The 22,803-nt window shown below is 30.7% G+C and overlaps 2 protein-coding genes and 1 pseudogene across 3 annotated transcripts; 2 read left to right on the plus strand and 1 right to left on the minus strand.

The window, feature by feature from the left end:
* Positions 1 to 4,272: 4,272 nt before the first annotated feature.
* On the minus strand, positions 4,273 to 4,476 carry BDBG_16677 (uncharacterized protein; the record flags this gene model as incomplete). Its single annotated transcript, XM_031724574.1, has 1 exon — positions 4,273 to 4,476. The coding sequence occupies one exon, from the start codon at positions 4,474 to 4,476 to the stop codon at positions 4,273 to 4,275; it is 204 nt and encodes a 67-aa protein (XP_031577367.1).
* A 1,695-nt stretch (positions 4,477 to 6,171) lies between these two features.
* On the plus strand, positions 6,172 to 6,850 carry BDBG_02889 (uncharacterized protein; the record flags this gene model as incomplete). Its single annotated transcript, XM_031721002.1, has 2 exons — positions 6,172 to 6,266; positions 6,697 to 6,850. The coding sequence occupies 2 exons, from the start codon at positions 6,172 to 6,174 to the stop codon at positions 6,848 to 6,850; spliced, it is 249 nt and encodes an 82-aa protein (XP_031577368.1).
* A 3,832-nt stretch (positions 6,851 to 10,682) lies between these two features.
* On the plus strand, positions 10,683 to 10,771 carry BDBG_16678 (annotated as a pseudogene). The gene has a single exon. The product of its transcript is annotated as a tRNA-OTHER (tRNA).
* Positions 10,772 to 22,803: the final 12,032 nt, after the last annotated feature.

Here is a 22,803-nt window from a genome sequence, read left to right on the forward strand (position 1 = left end):
GCTGGCAAGAGAATTCAAATGAATTCTGAGAAGATCTCTGCTATTCTTGAATGAGAGGCTCTGTACACTGTGAAAGATGTACAAAGCTTCATCAGATTCACTAACTTCTATCAGCAATTTATACAGAACTTCTTAGATATTACAAGATCACTTACAGAACTCACTAAGAAAGACTCAGTATTTTAATAATCAGTGAACACTGAAGCTGTATTTATGTAAATGAAGAAGATGTTTATTAATACTTCTTTACTGATAACATTCAATTCTGATTATAAGACAGTTATTGAAGCTGATTTCTCTGACTATATCACAGAAGAAGCTATATTACAATATAATAATAAAGATGTCTTACAATTATGTGTCTTTATATCTAAGAAACTGAGTCTCACTGAATGCAATTATAAGATCTATAACAAGAAACTTCTCACAATTATACACTGTCTAGAAGAATGAGACTCTGAACTCTGAAGTGTCTCTGAATTTGAGATAATCACAGATCACAAGAATCTCAAGTACTGCATTACTATCTGTAAACTCACTGAACAACAGATGTGATAATCTGAGTTCTTAAGCTGCTTTCATTTTACAATACACTATCATCCTGGCAGTCAGAAGTTGATGACAGATGCCCTCTTATAACAAGAGCAAGATATACCTTTCAATGTAACAGACACTCATTGAATGAACTGAGAACATCAACTCTTAGATCTGAAGATATTGATTGATCAACATAAAACAACTCATGACACTATACACACTTCTCTGATTAGAACACTCTCTCTTCAAACTGACACTGATACTGATATCTTCACTTCTTCTACACTGAATGAATTGTGATATATAACAGCTCGAACTGATGAACTTCTTCAAGCACTCACTGAAGCAGTATATCAAGAAGCATCTCAATTTCACTCAGAACTATGTATAAGAATCAACATCTCAGAATGCTCAATCAATAATAATAACACTCTGCAATTCTGCAAATGATGTTGAGCCTCACATTTCAAATTCTTACACACTCAGATAATGCAAGAGATGCATGATTCTTATATAATCAGTCATTCAGATTATAAACAACTGTATTGAATAATCTCTTAAGAGTTCTACTGACCTGAGATATTGAACAGTATCGGACATTTCATCTGAAACTGTAACTGTTATTCCTTCATCATCTCATGAAAGAACTGTAGAAAAGGCCTGCTGAAATCACTTAATATCTCTAATAGAATCTGGCAAGATATAGTAATTGACTTCACTGTTGATCTCTCTGAGAGTAAGAATTGTAGAAATGTTCTGATCATCATGAATCAATTAAGTAAGAGTGTAATATTGAAATCTTGTGACAAGATGAATACTGAATAAGTCACTGAAGCTTTTCTATGAAGCCTGTTCTATTAAATACATGAATTGCTGAGATTTATAGTATCAGATCAGAGCTGTTAATTCATAAGCACTCTCTGAATAGAAATATATCAAGTTCTTAAAATTACACACTGTTTGTTAACTATCTATCACTCTGAGATTGATAATGCATCAGAACAGACAATTCAGACTGTAAAGAATTATCTTCATAAGTTCTGTAACTACTTATAAGATAATTGATATGATCTTCTTCTACATGCAGAGAGTACTATGAATGATTGAGATGCTGTCTCAATAGATGTAAGCTTATTCTTTCTTACACACAGTTATCACATGAAAGTGTTGAATCTTCTAGAGATCACACAGTTCACACTGAACTCTCACAGTCTGATTCAGATCACTGATAATATAGTAATAAAGCTTCAAGATGTCTGCAACTGAGCAGAAGCCTTTATAGCAAGCATTAAACAAGATTAAGAGAACTGAATCAATGTTCACTGAGATCTCACTGAGCAATATAAGATAGAAGATCTGATATGATTGAATCTTAAGAATATATGAATCACATACTCATCTTACACACTGAATTATCACTATACAAAGTATAAAGTGATAGAAGTTCTAGACAGTCATAACTACTGTCTTAACACATTATCAGAGATTTATAATGTCTTTCATATGAGCTTAGTCTGTCATACTGTCACTGATCTGTTCTCTTCTTAACTGACTTCTGACTGACAGCCGCCAGGGATCATAGAAGAAGATAATGAACTTGAATGAGAGATTGAAGATATTTTTGATAAGAGATCTCAAAGTCATGACTAATAATATCTTATGAAATGAATCAGCTATAATCACTCAATCTGAACTCTGAGCTCTGTGTTATCTGAGATAGCAGCTCTTGACTGATGAGAACTACACACTCACAATTCTATATCACTTCTGAAAAGAGAGGGCTAATGTGGCAGGCTGCGCCTGATCAATTATATAGACTATTTCATTACACTTCACAGATTCTGCTGAAAGCTCTAATTCTCAGTTGCTGATTCTCAGCTGAAAAATCCATGGAATTTCTATTCTTCCACCCCGAAGCTTCACTATGTACATATATAAATATTCACTTCAATCACTGGTTCCTGCACTTTCTCTTTCTTTCCTTCTCTAATGTTTTTCACTTTGTTATATAAGACCTATATATTATACCGATCTATTGAGCGTAGGCCCCTCACAGTCAGTGATTGTACTAGGAATTTTCAATGTTTTTTAAACTGTGTTTAAAATTCCAAGTGTGAACTTGATCATCTCCTGTAGTTGTCTAGTCTGAGTATGAAGAATTAATAGAACTTCTTCATTCATCTCACTCAGACACTGCTTTTGAAGAATCTTGCTTACTTTTTCAAGTTTCTATATTTCAAGAACTTGTTATTGCTCTATTTCTTCTTTCTTTCTTCTCTTCAGAATTTCAATCTCAGGAATAGCATTTGAGAAAGCATCTTTTTCCATATCAACTGAGTGTATTTTTGAACTCATTATTCTCACTCAATGAAAAGTTGATCAGACTGTTTCAATTAAGAGATTTCTAAGTCTGTTTTCAATTGAAAAGTTAGTCCAACTGTTTCAAAAAAAGAATAAAAGACTTTTATATATAAAACACCTGATTATTTTCACACTAGTTCAGTAACTAGATTAGATTTTTAAAGAGAATCTAATAAATTGAGATTGATTTTTGAGATAAATCAATAAAATCTTTACAATCTCTTTCTTGAGATACAGTGAGAAAAAGTATGATATTAATTAATAGTAAATCAGATAATATGACAGTTTTTAACAGAAAAACTAATAAAAAATAAATTAATTTTGTTGCAGAGAAATTCATTAAAACTATTCAATTTATTCTAATTATTCAATTCTTCTCACAGAACAAGTGTGCAACTCAAATCAGTTAATAAAGAGTGTGAAAAAGAATTAAGTATGAATTGAAAGGTCCTTCGTCACTGAAAAATAATTCTTACTTAAAAGAATATGAATTATAACAGAAAATAACTCTGTTTTTAATTCTTTGTAAGAATATTGTGTAAAACTCAGAGAAAAACATCTTACTTTTTCAAGAGAAGTAAAAAACTATTTCTAAGATCTTTTTTAACATTAACTGCTGCAGAAAAATGACATAGAAACTGCTAAGATATGCACTACTGTATACTCTCTATCAAGACTTTTCCTCTTCAGAGTGTTGATATTATAGAGAATATAAGTCTGTTTTTATATAATAATATCAATATTATCAGCAGGATGTAGAGGAACTGGTTATTTATATCTTAAAATAGAAGACTTTGTCAATGATTATATTAATATAGAGTTAAGTCTTAAATTCAATAGAAATCTAGTATTGCTGTTCTCAATCTCTTGCAGAATCTATTGAATATTGAGATATTAAAACTAGATTTAATATATCTCACTATGCAGAGATCAAAGGCTCAGTCAGATCTTGAGATATACTGATTTTATAGTTATCATATCTGCTGATTATGTATCAAATACAGTTATCAAGGTATCTTTTTGTATTTTTCTGCTGAGGATGAGCCAGATTGAAAGGGGTGATACAAGGGTGAGACTTGGTGTTGATGTCTTGGTACATCAAAGACAGAGAGAGTTTTTCACAGAGAATGCACTTCAGACATGTCTGTTGATTATGTGTCTGATACTATTGCTGAGGTATCTTTTTGTATTTTTCTGCTGAAGGTGGGCCAGATTGAGAAGGGCGGTATGTGAGTGAGACTTAGCATTGATGTTTTGGAACATCAAAGATAGACAGGGTTTTCATGGAAGTTGCTTCTCAGATATCTTCACAATTACAGATCAGGGATCTTCCAAACTTAAGAAGATTGATGCATATGGCTAGGTCTCTTCACCTTACAATTTGTATGGCAATTTGGCCCGGGGTTGTGGTGTGATAGGGGTGAACAGGGGATAATCCCACACAGGAGTTTTGAACAACGTCTGGTTCACGTTTGGCTGGATAACTCCACCACCACTAGACTGACCGTGTGACCGTGTCTGGGACCAGGACCAAATTTTACAGTTGTCACGTTGCCTAAAAGCATTACTTCTGATCATGATTTATGTTCATCACATTGATTTCAAATCATGTTATTTCAAATATTAAAGATCTCAGATTCACTTTTCAAATAAAAATCTAGTCTCAGATAAAGAATATGTTTGAATTCTTAGTCACATTTTCATTCTGATCTCATTATTGAGAATGACATCAAATGAGATCATGAAATCACTTCTCACTTACATAATATTATAACATAGTGCTCATTTGTTGAAAATTCAACAGAGAGTGTTATCAAATATCATTACTTTTCTAAACACAGATCATAATTCATATAATTTTAATTATAAAAAAAATATAAAATACAAAAAAAAAAACAAAAAACAAAAAACAAAATAAAAACAAGAAAAAATCAGAATGAATGAAAAAAAAAAAAAGAAAAGAAAAAGAAAAAAACAAAAAATAAAAACAAAAAAAATCAAGATCACAGGGCTGCAGCATCTCTAAAATACTTACTTCTCAGAGTCTTCACAATATTTATTATCAACTGTGTATCTCTCACAGTGAGAATAACACAGCTGCAATGAGTTATTGTCTTAACATCATCTAATAAATAATCAGTATATATCTGTATAAATGTGAATATTTAGAAAATATACACTCAAAAAGTGTGGTCAGGGTGAACTCTGCTGTCACTTGAATAACATCAAGAGCAGAATGCTGGAATCAATAATTTTTCTCATTAATTTCACAGACAAGGCAGATGAAGATAATCTTGAGAAATATAAGATTCTCTGACTTCTGATAAAAACAGATCTTATGAAGAGACTCTATTTTCATGATATCAGAGACTGAGTATTATTAAAAAGTGTTACTTTCATATAATACACATGCACTTACTGTGATGATTCACTCTCTGTGCATGTGACTGAGGGTTGCAGCTTTCTCACACCACATAGCTCTCTCTGAAATGCTGATGCTGGTTTGCAACTCATGCAGTCTCTCAGTTCAGCATACACTGCATGTATACAGCTCTGTGTACTGAGACTGTGTTGATCATTATGGTCTGGCGTGATACTTACTTTTCACAGGCCATGTTTCATTTGAGAGGGAAGAAAGAAGATGCAACTGTGATTTTATTAAGAGAGAATGAATAATTAGTAATATTGAATATAATTTAATTCTTCTGCATTTAAAATTTGATTAGTCTATACTCTTTAATTTGAGGGTTTCTAGAAGTGTTTTAATAGTTTTCATACTAGCTTGAATTTAGTGATGAATTGAAGAAGAAGAGAAAAGAGAGAAGAAAGAAATGAGAATAACTTATCTTTATAATATAAAAATAGAGAATTGCTGTAATCATTCTCTTTAATAATAAAGATCTGTTTTCTGCATGTATCTCTGATATAGATTATATGATAACTGTATACAAAGAATATCAACACTGTATGCATTGAATGAAGATGATATTGCTATACAACACTGTAGCTGTTTTCATATATCTCTGAAAGCTGTTAATATTTTCTTTGTCTCTTTATATTTGATAAGTCAGTAATATATTTCAATGCACTCCTTCTTTCATCATCATTATCATCATCATCATCATCATTATCATCACTATCATCATTATCATCATCATCACTATCATCACTATTATCATCACTATTACCATCATTATCATTATCACTATTATCATATTATTCCTGACTGTCTCTTCTGCCTTTATCTCTCTTCAATACTCACTGAAACCAATCATGTCATTCTTCTTCAAATATTCTGCGGTTCTGTGGACCACTAAGGCGTGTGAGCACTGTCATAGATTGAAGAGAGAGGAGAAGAAGACATTCAAGTAAGAAGAGACTGATTGCAAGGCATGTTATGATGCCTTGAAGAGACTCTGTAAGAGAGTAGAATGATAACAATTTTAAGTAACACTTCTGATAGATTTAGACTGAACTAAGTATAGAAATAATGCAGATGATGCTGTCTGTGAGAGATTGAAAAAGAAGACAGTGAAGAGTCTCATGCAGCAGTGATAAGATCAGAAGAAGTCTCAAGAATAATTTGAGTTCAAGATAAAGAGAGAAAGAGAGAAGAAGAGTATTATTATAAATAAGCAGCAGCAGAAGAAGATTGAGAGAGTGTTAAAGTGAGAGACAAAGAAGTCAAAACTGGTAAGTTTTTTATTTATTGAGAGATAATAATTTTTGATAACACTTCTGTTCTCTAATTGATTAGCAGGAGCTGACAGAGAAGAAAAGAATTGAGGCCTTGTTCAGGTCTCAAATGCACTTCATGATTCAGAACATTGAGGAGGCAGCCCTGCTCTCTGAGCATGTCAATCTGCTTGCTGCTGAGATGGAACCTGAGACAGCAGATCAGAAAATGCGGGATTTTGAGATGCAGGTTGACCTGGCTGAGGAGAAGCAGTGAGAACCCTTCTCTGAGAAGGCAGCAGAGAGAGATTTTGAGGTGATTATCACCTCAGATAAGAAGAAGAAGAAGAAGGAGAAGAAGAAGAAGAAGAAGAATGAGAAGTAAATTATGAAGAATAATAAGAAGAATGAGAAAGAGAAGAAGTAGATTTTTTTCTTTTTATATTAGTTAGTTATAAGTTTAAGTTTTTAATTATTAATAATTAAAATTAATTTTGAGTTTTCAAAAATTATTGTACAAGTTATAATCAAGTCAGGAATGATATATATATATATATATATTTAACTATCATGATTCATAAATCACTATAATGTATAAGTATCAACATTTTTTCAACATTGATATTCACAATATTAATATATTTTTAATGATATCATCTGATAACATAATTTGATAACACTCTCTTTCACAATATTAATATATTTCAAGAAATATGATAGAGATTAATCAAGATTATTTATTTACTTTTATACATCAATGATATTCAATCTGAGTTAGTACTAAAATTATAACTAAGCTAAGAAACAAGATTATTTTCTCTTATATTAATTCTTCTTATACACATCAGTGATCAGTTATTGAAAATAAATTGTCATCTTTCATAAATTATTATCATATCTTCTGAATTCACTTCTTTCACTTCTTTTACTTCTATTGAAGATTCATAAACTCTTCAAGAAATCACTGTGAATCACAAAGTCTATATTGTTTACAATTCAATACAGAATGCTCTCTTTCAATCATGATAAATAATCACTTCATTCTTCACATCTGATTTCAGGTTACAAAATTTATGAAAAACTTAACATAAACACTAAGATGATCTATGAAATAATTATTAACAGGTTGTATTGCAGATTACTGAAGAGTCATCTCTCTGCTACAATTACTACAACTTTATTCAGAAACATTCATTATGAACTAATCATGACTCTGAAGAAATTTTCTGATATCTGAAGTCATCAGAATGCAGATAATAAAAGAAAAATAATCAGAAAATTACTACTGAGCTGATAAGTTACTCTATCAGATAACAATTTTTAATAATGCTAACTTTCTAATTTGAAGGAAATCATGTGAAAATAATCATATATCAGTACTCTGATTTCACAACTCTTATCTGATAACTTCTGTGAATAATTACTTTATATATGTATATCTCTGAATCTTTCTCTTCAATCAATTGAAAACCCCGAATTCTGAACACTTCTTTAAATACTTAATTCAAATCTTCATATTCTACATCAATTCTGTCTTCAGTCCAACCTTGAGACACACTACAAAGTCAATATACAATATCTAGGATCAGAGTTGAAGAATCATCAAAGAGTGTCTCTCACAGTGAATGCATGAACTAGTATAAACAATCTTACATTTATAGAAGTTATATGTTATTATATTAATGAGAACTGAACTTATTAAGAGACATTAATTGAATTTAAATCATTGATCAGTAGTCATACTGAGGATTATATGACAGAGATATTAATGACTGTGATTAAAAATGACTATTAAAATATTAGTCTCAGTCTTCTTATAATTACAACTGATAATGCTGTGAATAACTACACTATAATGAAGAGCTTGAAGCAAAAATTGGCTTTGCATTTCTGAAATAGTAAATAAGGTCATATTCTCTGCATTGCTCATGTGGTTCAACTTGTGATATAAACACTGATAAAGAATCTTAACATTGAGATGAAGAATAATGAGATGACTGGTTCTTGAAATGAGAATGAGATGAAAGTAATTACTTAAGTAACTTTTGCATCTACTTTGCAAAAGATAATGTTTTTTGATAACACTTTTTAATATTGCTTTTTGATAATGCTTTTTGATAACACTACTGTTAATTTTGAATAGATTGACTAATAATTTAAATATTACAGATTTGAAACATTGCTAATATAATTTGTATCTTCTCTAAATAATAATAACAATTTCATAATATTCAATAAATAAACAAATCAGTCACATCACTGAATATGATACAGGATGTTAGAATATGATGAAGTTCAACATATGAGATGACTGTTTAAGCTCTTCAATTATGTCAGATGATTGATCATTGAGTGCAATACTCTGATTGAGAAAAGATTCAGATATTGAAACTTTCTGATATGAAGTGAACTCAGTTGAAATATGTGATTGATTTACTGTTTCAGTTTTATAAGATAATAAAGACAGTCTCAATCACTTATACATCAATGCTGCAGTCAGTCTGGTGAGTGTATAACAGTTTATTTACTCATCTTGAGAAGCAGTTGAATCACTCAAAAAGAAATTCAGTCTGGGATAATGCTATAGCACAGGCTATTATTGCTGTAAGGAATAAACTGGCATATTACTACAGTAAAACTGAACAATCTTTTGCAGAGTACTATGCTGTAGCAGCTCTACTAGATCTCTCTCATTGAGTTAATATCTACACTTCTCAAGATTGAACAGAGAAGGAATGAGACTCATATGTTAAATTAGTCTGAGACTACTACAATGCTAACTATCAGAGATTTGAATGAGCAGATGTTCAAGATATGAAGATAGTGAAATACAATTCTCTAGTAAGTAACAATCTTTGGTAATACTTCATATCTCATAGAACTATAATACTAACTTTGAAACAGAACTTGCATATATTGATTGCAACTGAAAATCAGATAAAACTACATACTTATAAAACTGAATTTGACTGCTATCTTCAAGATAATTCAATAAATTTACACATTAAATCAATTCTAGAGTTATGAAAAATTGTTAAGAGTATATATTCAACTGTTGCACTGATAATGTGTGATATTCTGACAATTTCATTGATAGAAGTGAGAATAAAGTGAAAGTTCAACTCAAGTTGAGATATTTATCACTATCATCAGAGACAATTATAAGGAGAAATAATCAAGAAACTCATGATTGTAAAACATGGAATTATCAGACAGTTTAATACCTCTGATCACAGTATATCAGAGAAGTGTAGTTTTCATGAGAAAGTGAAGAATAAACTTGCACAAGAATGTATTTAGTTGTTTCATGAGTATTATCAATAATTGTTACCAAATTCTGATTATATAAGCAATCACTGAATGAACTGAATGAGACTGATTTTGATCTTCAGTCTCAGTCTCATTCTGATTTTAGAAGAATGATCATCTTTCACAGTTTATCCTGAGAAATTACTCTTATTTCACTATTCTTGAATTAAATCTGGTCATTTTTCACACCATTTCTCTCAGAAATGGTCCATTTTCAGATTTTTTTGAGGCTTGGTCCTGGTGGGACTCACGCCAAGAAATGTATGAGATCAGACCAAATGGGACCAAATGTGAAATTCATGGTCCCGCCGGCCAGTCTAACCACCACACGGGGTATGCGGTCGGCGATGGGGTCAAAATGCTCGTATGATCGAGGCTTTTCAATGGATCTATTGACGGGTTCTTATTCATCATCAGAGTGTTCTTGTAGTTATCTTCTGAATCTTTCTTCAATGAGTTCTAATAGTAATCACTATTATAAGGTTCTTAAAATAGTAATATTAGTGCTAGAAGAATTTCACTATTGTAAGAAGCTTCTGATAATAAATATTATAGTTGATCTTCACAGATTGCATCTTCTATGAGAAAAATATCACTGAAACTCAGTTCTCATTTAACTGTACTATTTCTGAAATTGTAAAAAAGAAGATATCTGTCTTTAATCTGATTAAGAGTAAGAGATTAAAGTGAAACAGTATCACTGTATCTGTGAATATCTGTTTCAATCTTATAAAGACTTTATAAGCTTCTGAGATAAGAAAGTTCTTATAGTTCTTTCTTCTTAACAATCTTTTCATTCTGCCCCGGTGGCCGAATGGTTAATGCGGCCACCCGGTAGCACCTTGGCGTGGGAAACCAAGGCGCGTGGGTTCGAAACCCGCAGGGGATACATTAAATCCGGAACTCAAGCACCTCAGGTTTCTAATAAATACAGAGGTGTACAAATCGCTCCAATGAATTGCTCTATGTTCCTGGGCTGAGAAGTTATTATCGCATGTATCTAATTGTCACTCCTTTGTATTTTCCTATGTTCTTGTTATCTTGGCGTGGTCTCAACACCTGTATTTCCTCCTGTATAACCAACACTTGACCTGTATTTAACATCACACAAGGACTCATCATAAGCTCCGCTTGCATATGAGTATAATGGAAGAATAATAATAATAACAAGCATCAAACGCTCGCTTACGCTCGCTTTGTAGAATGACTTCTTCTTATTTTCACTCTTCAGTATATCTGTAAGAGTTAAGAAGATTCTTATAAATACAAAGATAAATTATTTATAGAAATTCACAAAGCTCAGAAAGATCTGAATCTTATAGATATTAGTTAACTTCAGTTATAATAGAATAGTCTTAACTTATAAAGATTTCATGTGAATATCATTCACAGTAATTATATATTCTAGGAAATTAATTCAGCAGATACTGAAGTTATACTTTATAAGCTTAATATACAGTTCTGTCTCATCTAAAACCTTTAACACAGTTCATATATACTCAGTGTATTCTTTCTTCTTTATAGAGTACATCATTACATCATTCAGATATATTATTATAAAGACATTCAGATATACACAAAGTATTTTATTAATAAAAGACTGAAATGCTGCAGAGATATTAGTCAAATCAAAAGATATTACTAGATATTTAAATAATCTCAGTGCAGTTTTAAAGACAGTCTTTTCTTTATTCTCAGACTGTATTCACACTCATGTATATATATTAATCATATCTAGTTATGTGAATATAACAGCTTCTGCAAGACAGTTAATCATATTCTCAATCAGAGATAGAGAGTAGTAACTCTTTATAGTCTTGAAGTTCAGATCACAGTAGTTTATATACAAGCTGAGATCTTTATTCTTCTTTTTTACAAATATTATAGAGACTTCTGTAAAGATCTGCAAACATTGAATAAAGTCATTCTTCAGGTTCTTCTTCATATAAGCTCACAGAGTGTCTGTCTCATGATAGAAGAGCTTATAGATTAGTTCTTAGAAGGGTTTCTACTCTTGTATTAAATCTATTATCAGATTCTTATTATAATAAGATAAAAGCTCAGCTGTGTTAGCTGAACTGAACACTTCTATAAGATCTCAGTATTTCTCTGATATATGAAGCTCAGTCTCCATAACTATGAAGTTCTCAGATATTTATAAAGTTATTATATAGATGAGCTTATCTTCTCTAATCAACTCTACAGTATTAACTATTCAAATAGCAAAACATGAAGTTCTGATCTCAATGCAGTTTTTATTGCTATAAAAGATGCATTTGATTATGTTTTAAAGTCAAAGATGATTCAAACTTTGAAGATGTTAAAACTGCCAGTTTCTCTAATAAAATAGGTTAACTGTTTTATGTCTCAAAGAATTATACAACTATTCTTTGATGGAATGAAACAAGATAAGACTGAGATAAAAATAGAAGTATCGCAGAAATCTTCAATCTAACCTGTTTTATTTGCAATATACACTCCATATCTATTCAGAAAAGAGAGATGAAAATTGTGAGATCTTCAAGTTATGTAGATGATATTGATCTAGTCTGCAAATTATATGTAATCGAATAGAATTTAGAAGTGATTGAAAAAGCAGTAAAAGGAAATCTTTGTTAGAGCAGATATCAATCAAATTTTAATTTGATATGAATAAAACTGAGATAATTCACTTTGTTCCCAGATTCAATGAGAAAAAAATAAGTCTCACTCTTTTGAATAAAGAGATTAAACCCAGTTTGAATGTCAAATGACTAGAACTATGATTAAACTTCAAGTTGAATTTTAAATATCATATTCAACAACAAACTATCAAGATAGAGAGACTACTGAATAGTGTAATCAGACTATCAAATACTGAGAGAGGTCTATTCTTTCAGACTATGAGACAGATATACATAGTCTATATCATCTCAGTAGCTAATTATGAAGTTCAAGTTTGATAAAATAATTAAGATAATTTCACTGAACTCTTTCAAAGTCTGTAAAACAAAGCATTGAGAAGAATTCTGAGAGCATTCAAATCATCTTCTATTAAAGCAATGAAAATTGAAGCTTCAATTTCTTCTTCTGCTATTCAATTTGAAAAGGTCTGTATAAACTATACTCTGAGAGTTATAAAGATGAGCATAAATTATATAATCAGAGAAAGAGTCTCTTCTTCATTTTCATCAATTAACTCAGGAAATGAACTGAATTGAAATAGATTTCTTGTTTGAAATGAAAATACCTCTTCAAAAAAAATTCTCTCTCAATCATATAGACTATATTCACTGATTAAAAATTAATTTTCTTCATTAAATGTTGAGAAAATTGATCATGAGAAGATATCTCTCTGAAGAGAAAAGCTGACATCTCTCATAGACTAATAAATAAGTAAACTATTTAAAGAGAGAGAATATGAACAGTATTTGAAGCAGATCTCTACAGTCAATATAAAAGACTCTATTCTGATTTACTTAGATGACTCAAAAATTGAGAGTTTAAACAGATTAGATGCAGACATTGCTTATACTGATAATAATATTAACTTTATCTCAAATTTCTAGAATTTAGGCTGTGAATCTGAAGTCTTTGATGCTGAACTATTTATAATGATGAAACCTTTTGTTGAGATAAAATCTTATAAAAGAGAAAATAGTTTGAAAGAAATATGAATATTCTCTGATAATTAAGCTGCTTTGAAAAGGCTTAGAAATAGTCAGATTCATAGTGATTAAATAAATCTTGAACTGATTTTAAATTCTGTTATAAAAATTCAAAAGAAAAGAATATTAAAACTGATAATTTATCTGAACTGAGTTTCTACTTATATAAATATTCATGACAATGAATTGGCTGATTCAGCAGTAAAAAAGAGTTCAGAATTAAGCAGATCTATTCAAAAAACAGTGTTCTGATCTTTTATAAAGAGAATGGTAAAAGAATCTTGTTTAAATAAGTAAATTGAAAGCTGATAGAAATAAAAGAAGAGTATACATTATTTAAGATTTAAGATAAAACTCAAGTGAAAATCTTGTTTAATTAAATATAAAAAGAAAATATTTTCATCTATAATTCAGCTGAAATTAGAACATGATTATTTCAAATCTTATATACAAAGATTTGATAATAGATTTGCTTCAACACAATGCTCATTCTGCAATGTAAATGAAAATTCTGAGTAGACTGACCGTGTGACCGTGTCTGGGACCAGGACCAGATTTTTTGATAGTCTCATTATCAATTTGAATGATATCATTACACAGTTTTAACATTAGATAGTAGTCTCATACTGTTTCAGTGAGACTTACTGTCTACTCTTATCACATTTTTCAAATAAGACCATGATTTTCACTTCTCAATTTAAATTATTTTTATTACTTTAAATAACTTTAAATTTCATTTAAGCATTATCAAAAAGCATTACTTTTTAAAAAATTAAAAATAGTCTAAAAAGAACCTTAAAATGTCTAAAAATAGTAACTTTATGCTAAGAATGGGACTAAATGAGATCAAATGAGATCACTTTCTCATTTTTTTCAAGTCATGATTTCATTTTAAGATCTGATATATAGTCACTTTGCATGTTTTTTTAATGACTAGTCCCAGCAGGATGCACGCCAAGAAATATATGAGATCAGACCAAATGAAATCAAACGTGAAATTCATGATCTCAGCGGCCAGTCTAATTCTGAGTATCTTATAATATATTATTCATTATACTATAGTCAGAGTCAGATTGAAAGAGAAGTATAATTTAAATCAATTAAATATAAGATTCTTATTCTCAACTGAGACAGAAATTAAATATTTAGTAGACTTTCTATCAGAAACTTAAGCAGCTATAAAAAAATAGCTGAATTCAGAAATATCTGAATACAAAGAGATGGAAATTGATCAGATATAGTCTGTTAAAACAGTTATACACTATCTTTTAATAATTTTATTGTATTATAGTCTCTCTTTACTTTACTTTTTCTTTTTTATTCTTTTCTATCTACTTATTTAATATGTCTATCTTTAAGACTTTATTCTCTTTTCTTTTGTCATGATATTTCCAAATGATTTCAAAGTATCAGAAGATGTTAAAATACTGCAATGTATAAAGAGTTTTTATATTCTGAGCTCAAATTTTCTGATTTTGCATATGGGAAATTGGTAAATATATAATAGTTAACTTTATAGATATTAGAAACACTCTGAGAACTAAAATTTCTCAGGTAGATATCATAGTCTCTGACTGCATACATTTATAATTGAAGAATAATAATAATAATAAATCTACAGTATTAACTGATTCTATCTTTATAAGTGAGTCTGTTAACACTGATTGAAAGTATAAATCTGACTCATAGACAGCTACAAGTGAATTGTGTCTTTGAAGTTATACAAGTCTCAAGTACATGTTATCTATAATGTTTATAATAATCACAGTTTTTGCAACTCTTCTTCAAGTTCTGAAGAGATCTTGCAATTCAAAGATAACTCTTATAAATTTCTCTGCTCTTAGATCTGAGCTCTGACACTCTGATTATTATAAGAGCAGATTCTCAGTTTTCATTACTCAGCTCATTTACTTTACAAGCTTTAGAGATACTACAGTGACCTGAGATCTCAAGTTTATCAATATTTTTCATACTTGCATAGCAGCAGTACTGTGATATAATCTCTTCTTATAAGTGTGCATTTTCATTGAGAAAGTAACAGATTCAGATATCAGCTTTAAGACTCTTAAGAAGACAGTTACTGACTCTGTCTATAAGTTCTTAAAGTTCTATTTCAGTTTATTAGAACAGTTTGTATAAAGATGTTCTGATTTGAAATAGATAAAGTAAAGACTCTTTTTCCTAATCTCTCTATTATACACTCTGTTCACAGAAGCTTGTAAAGCTCTCTCTCTCTACTTAGTAATTAGATATGAATCTCTCTGTACTCTGTTATTTTTTCTTAGTACATCTATTCTTTATTATTCTGACTCTTATAATATTAATCACTGATTTACTCTTTACAGATTTATAACTCTCACAGTAATCTGTAAATAGTGAATAAGAGTCATCAGCTTCTTCAGAGTTAAGAACTTAGAGTTTTACTTAATAAGCTTATTCTATATATTATTATTCAGCTTCTTTATAAATAGTATCATTTAGATCTTTTTTCAGAACTTTGTTTTCACAGACTCTAATTTATATTATAATTTTATAAAGTGCTGTGAGTAGTCTTTATTAGATTTCTTATCTCTTTTTCTAATATTGATAATCACAGTTCAAATATTCTCTTTTCAGCTTACACAGTCTCTTTTCTTATTCTCTAAATAGATTTTGAGAACAGATTAGTAAAATCTCTTATAATAGTTCTCTAAATAATTCAGTCAGTTCTTGACTTCAGTATAGTAGAGATCTGTTATTATATAAATAATAGCTTCTTCATCTTTCATATCACACAGCTGAGCTTGTAAGTTAATTTTTAAAGATAATCTTGTAAAAACTTTTATAGATTGTAATTCAGTAGATAATCTTAAACAGTTATAGCTTAAGAAAGTTTCTTTTCAGTTTACAGATGTTTCTGAACATTATGTTTAAAGACTTAATTTAAGAGTGTTTACAGACAGTAAACATTTCTTATAGAAAAATATCTTGATTCTGTAGAAGATACTCAAGAATATTCTTTATTAAGATTAATTTATTCATGAGTTTAAAGAGTTTCTCTGTTACAGATACAGAGAATGTTATTTTATAAGTAATTAATAAGTTCTCTGAGACTTCTTTTACAGAGATTATATGAAAGGTGTAAAGCTTGTGTGATTGAAAGGTTGCTAGCTTGTGGAAAGTTATATAGTGAAAGGATTAGTAAGCCAGATCATGTGACCTGACATCCTCACTCACCAGAGTAACTATACATGATACTATATACAAAATTCACCTTCAAATCAAGTACAGGTACAAAAAATGACTGGAAAATGTGTAGTAATGAAAAATCAGTTATGAGATACATCATTTTTTATCCCTCTATTCTTCTATCTTCTTTATATTCTCTTTTCAATGCATATATTTCAACATTTCAAGTGATTTAGTAAGCTCATCCGCTGCATTCTCAGCAGATGAAATATATTGAATAGATATCTCATTCTTGTGAATGAGATCCTGAAGAATGTGGAAATGAACCTCTATATACTTCAAGCAGTGTGGAATTGCCTCAGAAGAGGATAGCTCTATGGCGGACTTATTATCGGCATGGATTGTATAAGCCAGACTATTGACTGTGGTGGGAATGAGGTGATCGTCGGCATCCAGATTGTTGAGATGAGATGGGATGAATCCAGCGTCTTCTAGAAGCTCTCAGAGACAGACAAGCTCATATGCAGTCTCAGAGAATGCAATATATTCAGCCTCTGTTGATCATTTGAAGACCTCTGTTTGCCGGCAGCTCCGCCATGCAACGGGGCCACCTGCCATATAGATGATATAACCAGTGATTGAACAAGATCCTGGATCCCTACCGGCTCAATCAGTATCTGTGTATATCACAGGTTCAATTTCAGCATCTCTGTGATAGGTTATACCCTCATTGATTGAACTCTGTAGATATCAGAGTATATGCTTGTATGCAGCTCAGTTCTTTGATGTAGACCAGGAGCTGAATCATTCAAGAAATCCTGCAGTGAAGCTCATATCAGAATATGTATTGAATATTAGATACTGTAGAGATCTGATACTGAATTGATAGAATTATAGAGTAAATTCTGCTGTGTATACAATCAGTTTCTTATCATTATTTATAAAATCAACATTCTTCTTCATAGAAGTGAATGTAGAGTGACAGTCAATCATTGAGAACTTCTTCAGAAGATTTCTTACAAAGAGAAGTTAAGATAATATCAATGAAGTTGAATCTCTATCAATCTTCATTTCTAGATAGCAGTTGAAATTCTCTACATTCTTGATCTTGTAATTAGCAGTGATTTCAGCTTTGACCCAGTTTAGATCTTTGATTTTCAGGCTGTAGAGATGAACATTATTCATGTAGATGATTATATAGATCTGTCTTTCATCATGAATAAATAGTTCAGCATTATAGAAACAGATATAAAAGTCTGAGTGTAATAGCATCTTTTGCTGCTTCTCATATTATAAGAGTACTGCTTACTTAAGACTGTAAAGTCTTTGTATCAACTCACACACAAGATTATCATGATCTTCACAGAATTCTGTGAATTAATTCATATATATCTGTTCATCAGCAGGCAGTTGAATATTCAAAAAAGTGATCATCATATCAATCTGCAGAACATATCATCTCTGAGATGTCAAGATCATCATAAGAGCTTATGAGATGAATGCAGAGATGATAAGTGTAAAGATTCTTAAGTAATTGACTCTCTTCTGTTGATGATTTCTGCAGATAACTCAGCAGGTCTTATAGTGAATAACATCACTCATATTATTGAACTTTTTATCAAATACTTATTGACTGTGAAGAACACTTATTTGTGATATTCTCTCTATCAGTTGTCAGACCTCTATCTGTTTCAAATGATTGATCTCTTTAACACAGATCTTGTAATAATATTTTCATTTCATGAAAGCTTTGACATGCATGAGGTTTTTCAGAATTGAAAGTACAGCAATCTGAGAATTGATGAGTAGATCTTCAAGACTATTCCTCACTGAAGATTTACTCACTGTAGATTTTCTCACTATAGTGATATCTCTTATAGATGTTGAAGAATCATCAGATTCAACTGTGAGTTTCAGAGAATTTAGTGTATTCTGCACTAAAAAGATAGATATTCTCATGAAGATATCATAGTCAATTCATCAATTATTAGTAAGTATAAGAAATAATGAACACTCAGATCAGATTTTCTTATCAGTGAACAGATTATTAATTGATGAATTAGAAATCACTGTAATCTCTTAACAGACTATAGTGAGTAGATCTGATGTCACTGAAGAAATCACTGCAGCTGCTTTACAGATCATATTCAGTAGAATCTTCAGATTGTGTGTTATCAGTATTGATAAATTAGCAAGATGAAGGTTCTTCTGAAAGATGATATCTTTTGATATGTATAAATGCCTGTTGAAGGGGTTCACTAATCTATAATTGATAAAATCATCATATCTCATAAAAATCAACTCTTTGAAATGAGAAGCTATCTTATTAATGAGCTTCAGAACTATCTTTAAGAATGCTTTGCAATCTTATCAGTAAATGCTGCATGCAGAAGATAGAGCTTCAAGTCAGGCCTTATACAGTGTAATTGACTTCATATTTTCAGAGCTCTTATACAATATTGTTGAGATTGATATAAGGTTAAGCAGCTCTGTAACTGCAATAACTGTCTTATCTCACATCTTTTTCAGAGCTGAAGAGTCTATTAATAGTGATTGAGACTTCTCAATGATTAAACTGATTGATTGTTCAGATACTTCATCTTACTGTGAAGTATGAGAGAGAGTTAGCTCTCATTTTATATCTTCACTGAGCATATATATCATGACTGCATTTGAATTCAATTCTTCATAATCTGAGTGAATGATCATAATGTCATATCTCAGCAGATTCTTGATGAATTAATTAAAGATCTGTAGACATCTCAATATCTCATTTTTGCATTTCAATAGAAATATTCATCTTATTCAGATGACATCATCTGTAATCATCATTGCAAGCTTCTTGCCAGTGTAAGATGATATATCATTCTCAGTTTCAAGGGTCTCATCATCACTGAATATATTCACTCAAATCTTCAAGGTCTTGCAGATGATATGATGTGGTGTGAAATCCTTGTAGAATACATGTTTCTGCTTAGTCTTAACACATGTGAAACAGAATGATAATTTCTTCAGACTGATAATAGTAATATCAAATCACAGATCTCTGATCATTTTTAATATACTATTTTCACTGATATGATTAAGTCAATGATGTCATTCATCTATTGAAAGCTGTTTCAGAAGAACTGCAGATAATTGAGGATGAAGATGAGATAATAAAGAAATTAGTATCTGAATTCTTAGAGTTGATTAACTGTTCAACCTTCTCACAGCTAAAAAGCTTCAAAGACTCTGCATTCAGATCATAATCTGTTGAGATTGTCTTTGATTTTGAAACAGTCACATATGTCACTGCTTCATATATTGAGTCATTCATTATTTCATGAAATGTCAGTGAGCTGTTGAATAGAATGTAAATATTATTGTAAGACAGATTAGTGTAGAAGATATCACTGTTAATAGATGACAGAAACTCAAAGTAGTTCTCAGTATCAACTTACATATTACAGTGAATATAGCTCTGATGTTTCATAAGCTCAGTGAAGATCAGATTTGTGAATAGTTCTGACACATAGTATACATGATTGAATTCTATCAATCTTTCACTCACTGAGATGAATGCAGTGCTGACACTCTGAACCTTCAGAATGGCCTTATTGACCACTTGAACTGTTGAATCATTGATTGCTATAAGTTCTGAAAATTGTCATCTATCACTTGCTATGTGGCATCCAGCGCCACTATCTCATATAGTGAGGGGATTCTTGTGAGGTTTCATGAAACAGGCTGGCACATTGATAATCTCTGTGAGATTTGTTATCTGATAGGTCTCTGATTCATCTGTAATGAATAGTTGAGTTCTACTCTCACTATTGTTCTTTTTCTTCTTTTCCTTGAATTCCTTTATTATCACAGTATTGTATATTCTTCAATTATTCAGAGTACTGTCTGAATTGATCAATCAACAGATGTCAAAGTGAGATCTCTCACATTCAGAACATGTAGATGAATTACTCAATTTCTGATGATTTCAGAAGCCTTCTTGAGTATTATCATGACCACATTCATTACAGTCTCCACGGGCCGAATTCGATGTATTGTTGTTGTTAGAATTGATAGATGTAGTGATCATTGTAGCTGTGATTGCTGTTGTAGCAGAGACTGCAGAGTTGACTGCAGAATCTGTATTCTGTAGATTCTTTTTATCTTTTGAAGAATCAAGTCACAAACAGATCTTCTTCATGAGAAGATCAACATTCAATACCACAGCTGTGGATTTGAAATCCTGTATCTTCTCTATCTTCTTCTGAACATAATTTCTTCAATTATTAAGTAGAACTGAGCAGAAAGTATCAAATATTCATGTATCTGAGAAGAAAGTATTCAACATCTTCAATTTCATGATGATGAACTGAAATTTATCAAAGAATGTGTGTAGATTGATGATCTGTGTGTCATCAAGAGACATGAATTTCAGAACTGTCTCACAGTGTAACTGTGTTTTGAAGACAGAGTGTTTCTATTCAATTGCATTTCATAGAGTATAAGTAATCTGATTTTCATTATATTTGAAGAAACATGATCTGACTCCTGCACTCAAGAAGTTTGAGATGAATGTGTAGAGTCATCAGTTTCTGACATCTCAGAATGATGCTTATTCATCATCTCTTTCTAGAGAGTTCTGAGTCTGTTGTTTCTCTATCATATATTAACACTGTGCATCAACCAGTTTTGATTTCATGAAGATACTTCATGTGATGTATTTGAATATATTAGTTAAACTGTTTAATCTCACAGTATTCTTGACATCTTTCTTGAATTGAGAGATTACCTTGCTAACACAGCTATTCAGTTTATAAAGGTTGAATTCCAACCTTTCTCTGAGATTAGAATCCCATGTGACTGTACAGGCTGTTGAGATGATGACAGAATGATTGTTAACATTCTGTGATCAACCTGTGAAGATTGAGAATCTCTCTTAATGAAGTTTTTTCAGTTGTAGTTTAAGTTCTAGAACTTTACATCTCTTCTTCTTCATCTTATATATTATCTTGAGATGTTTCATCTGTTGATCTGATATTTTCTTATCTGAACAGTAGACATCTAAGTGTTCATTATTCTCATCAAGAGAACCAGCTTCATCAAGCTGTTGAGTAGATCAGAAGGCCGGCCTGACTGTGTCAGAAGCTGTATTCAAATCAGCTTCAAATTGAGAGAGTGTTTCAGAGTGTTCATCAATGAAGATTTGAAAGGCTTCAGAAGAATGTTCACTGACAGAGCATAAGTGTGAAGAATCATCATCATCAGCTGCAACTAACTCAGTGAAAAGAATATGAGATTGTGAATGTGTATGTGAGTGAGATTGTGTTGAATCTGTCCTCTTGATATTTATTTATTGAATCCTTGTTAATATCATTCTCTTTTTTTTTTTTGCTTTTTTGCAATGTGATGTGTTGTCTGCAAGCCTCTTTTTTTTTTAAGCAAGCAGTAGTATTATTGATCAACAAGATCTCAATACTGATAGAATAAGATGATTTTAACTCCTGATGAGTGTATCAAATGAAGCAGTAGTTAAATAATGATTATATCAACAAGGAATTCTGAATTAGCAGTGATTTTGTGCAAAACAGATCTCATAACCTGTGAAAGGTGTAAAGCTTGTGTGATTGAAAGGTTGCTAGCTTGTGAAAAGTTATATGATGAAAGGATTAGTAAGCCAGATCATGTGACCTAATAGATTATTCATGATTTAGATAGCTACTTCTGAGTATCTACAGTAGAGTTTGCAGAGATTGAAGTATATAAGTTTCTAGATCTTTCAGTTATAACAGACAGTTGCTGACTGATAGAGCTTGAAATATAAGAATAAGTACTCATAGGTGATTATTTAAGTGTTTACAGCTTGATATAATATATACTAATAACTACTAAAAGTATTCACAGTAGAAAGATAAATGTAGAGATTAAAATATAGAATAGTATTCAAGCTAAGTTATAATTAATAGTTATAAACTTCAGTCTATATAGTTATATATAGTCAAGAGCTGCTAACTCTATTAATTATATAAGAGATAGAAATAAAAGTAAAGAATTCATAAGAAGCAGAATTTCTTATAGAATCTTAATAGACTGATTACTAAGATTATAAATTTCATGTTTAATT

The sequence above is a fragment of the Blastomyces gilchristii genome (genome assembly GCF_000003855.2).
Source record: "Blastomyces gilchristii SLH14081 genomic scaffold supercont1.4, whole genome shotgun sequence".
Taxonomy (NCBI): Eukaryota; Fungi; Ascomycota; class Eurotiomycetes; order Onygenales; family Ajellomycetaceae; genus Blastomyces; species Blastomyces gilchristii.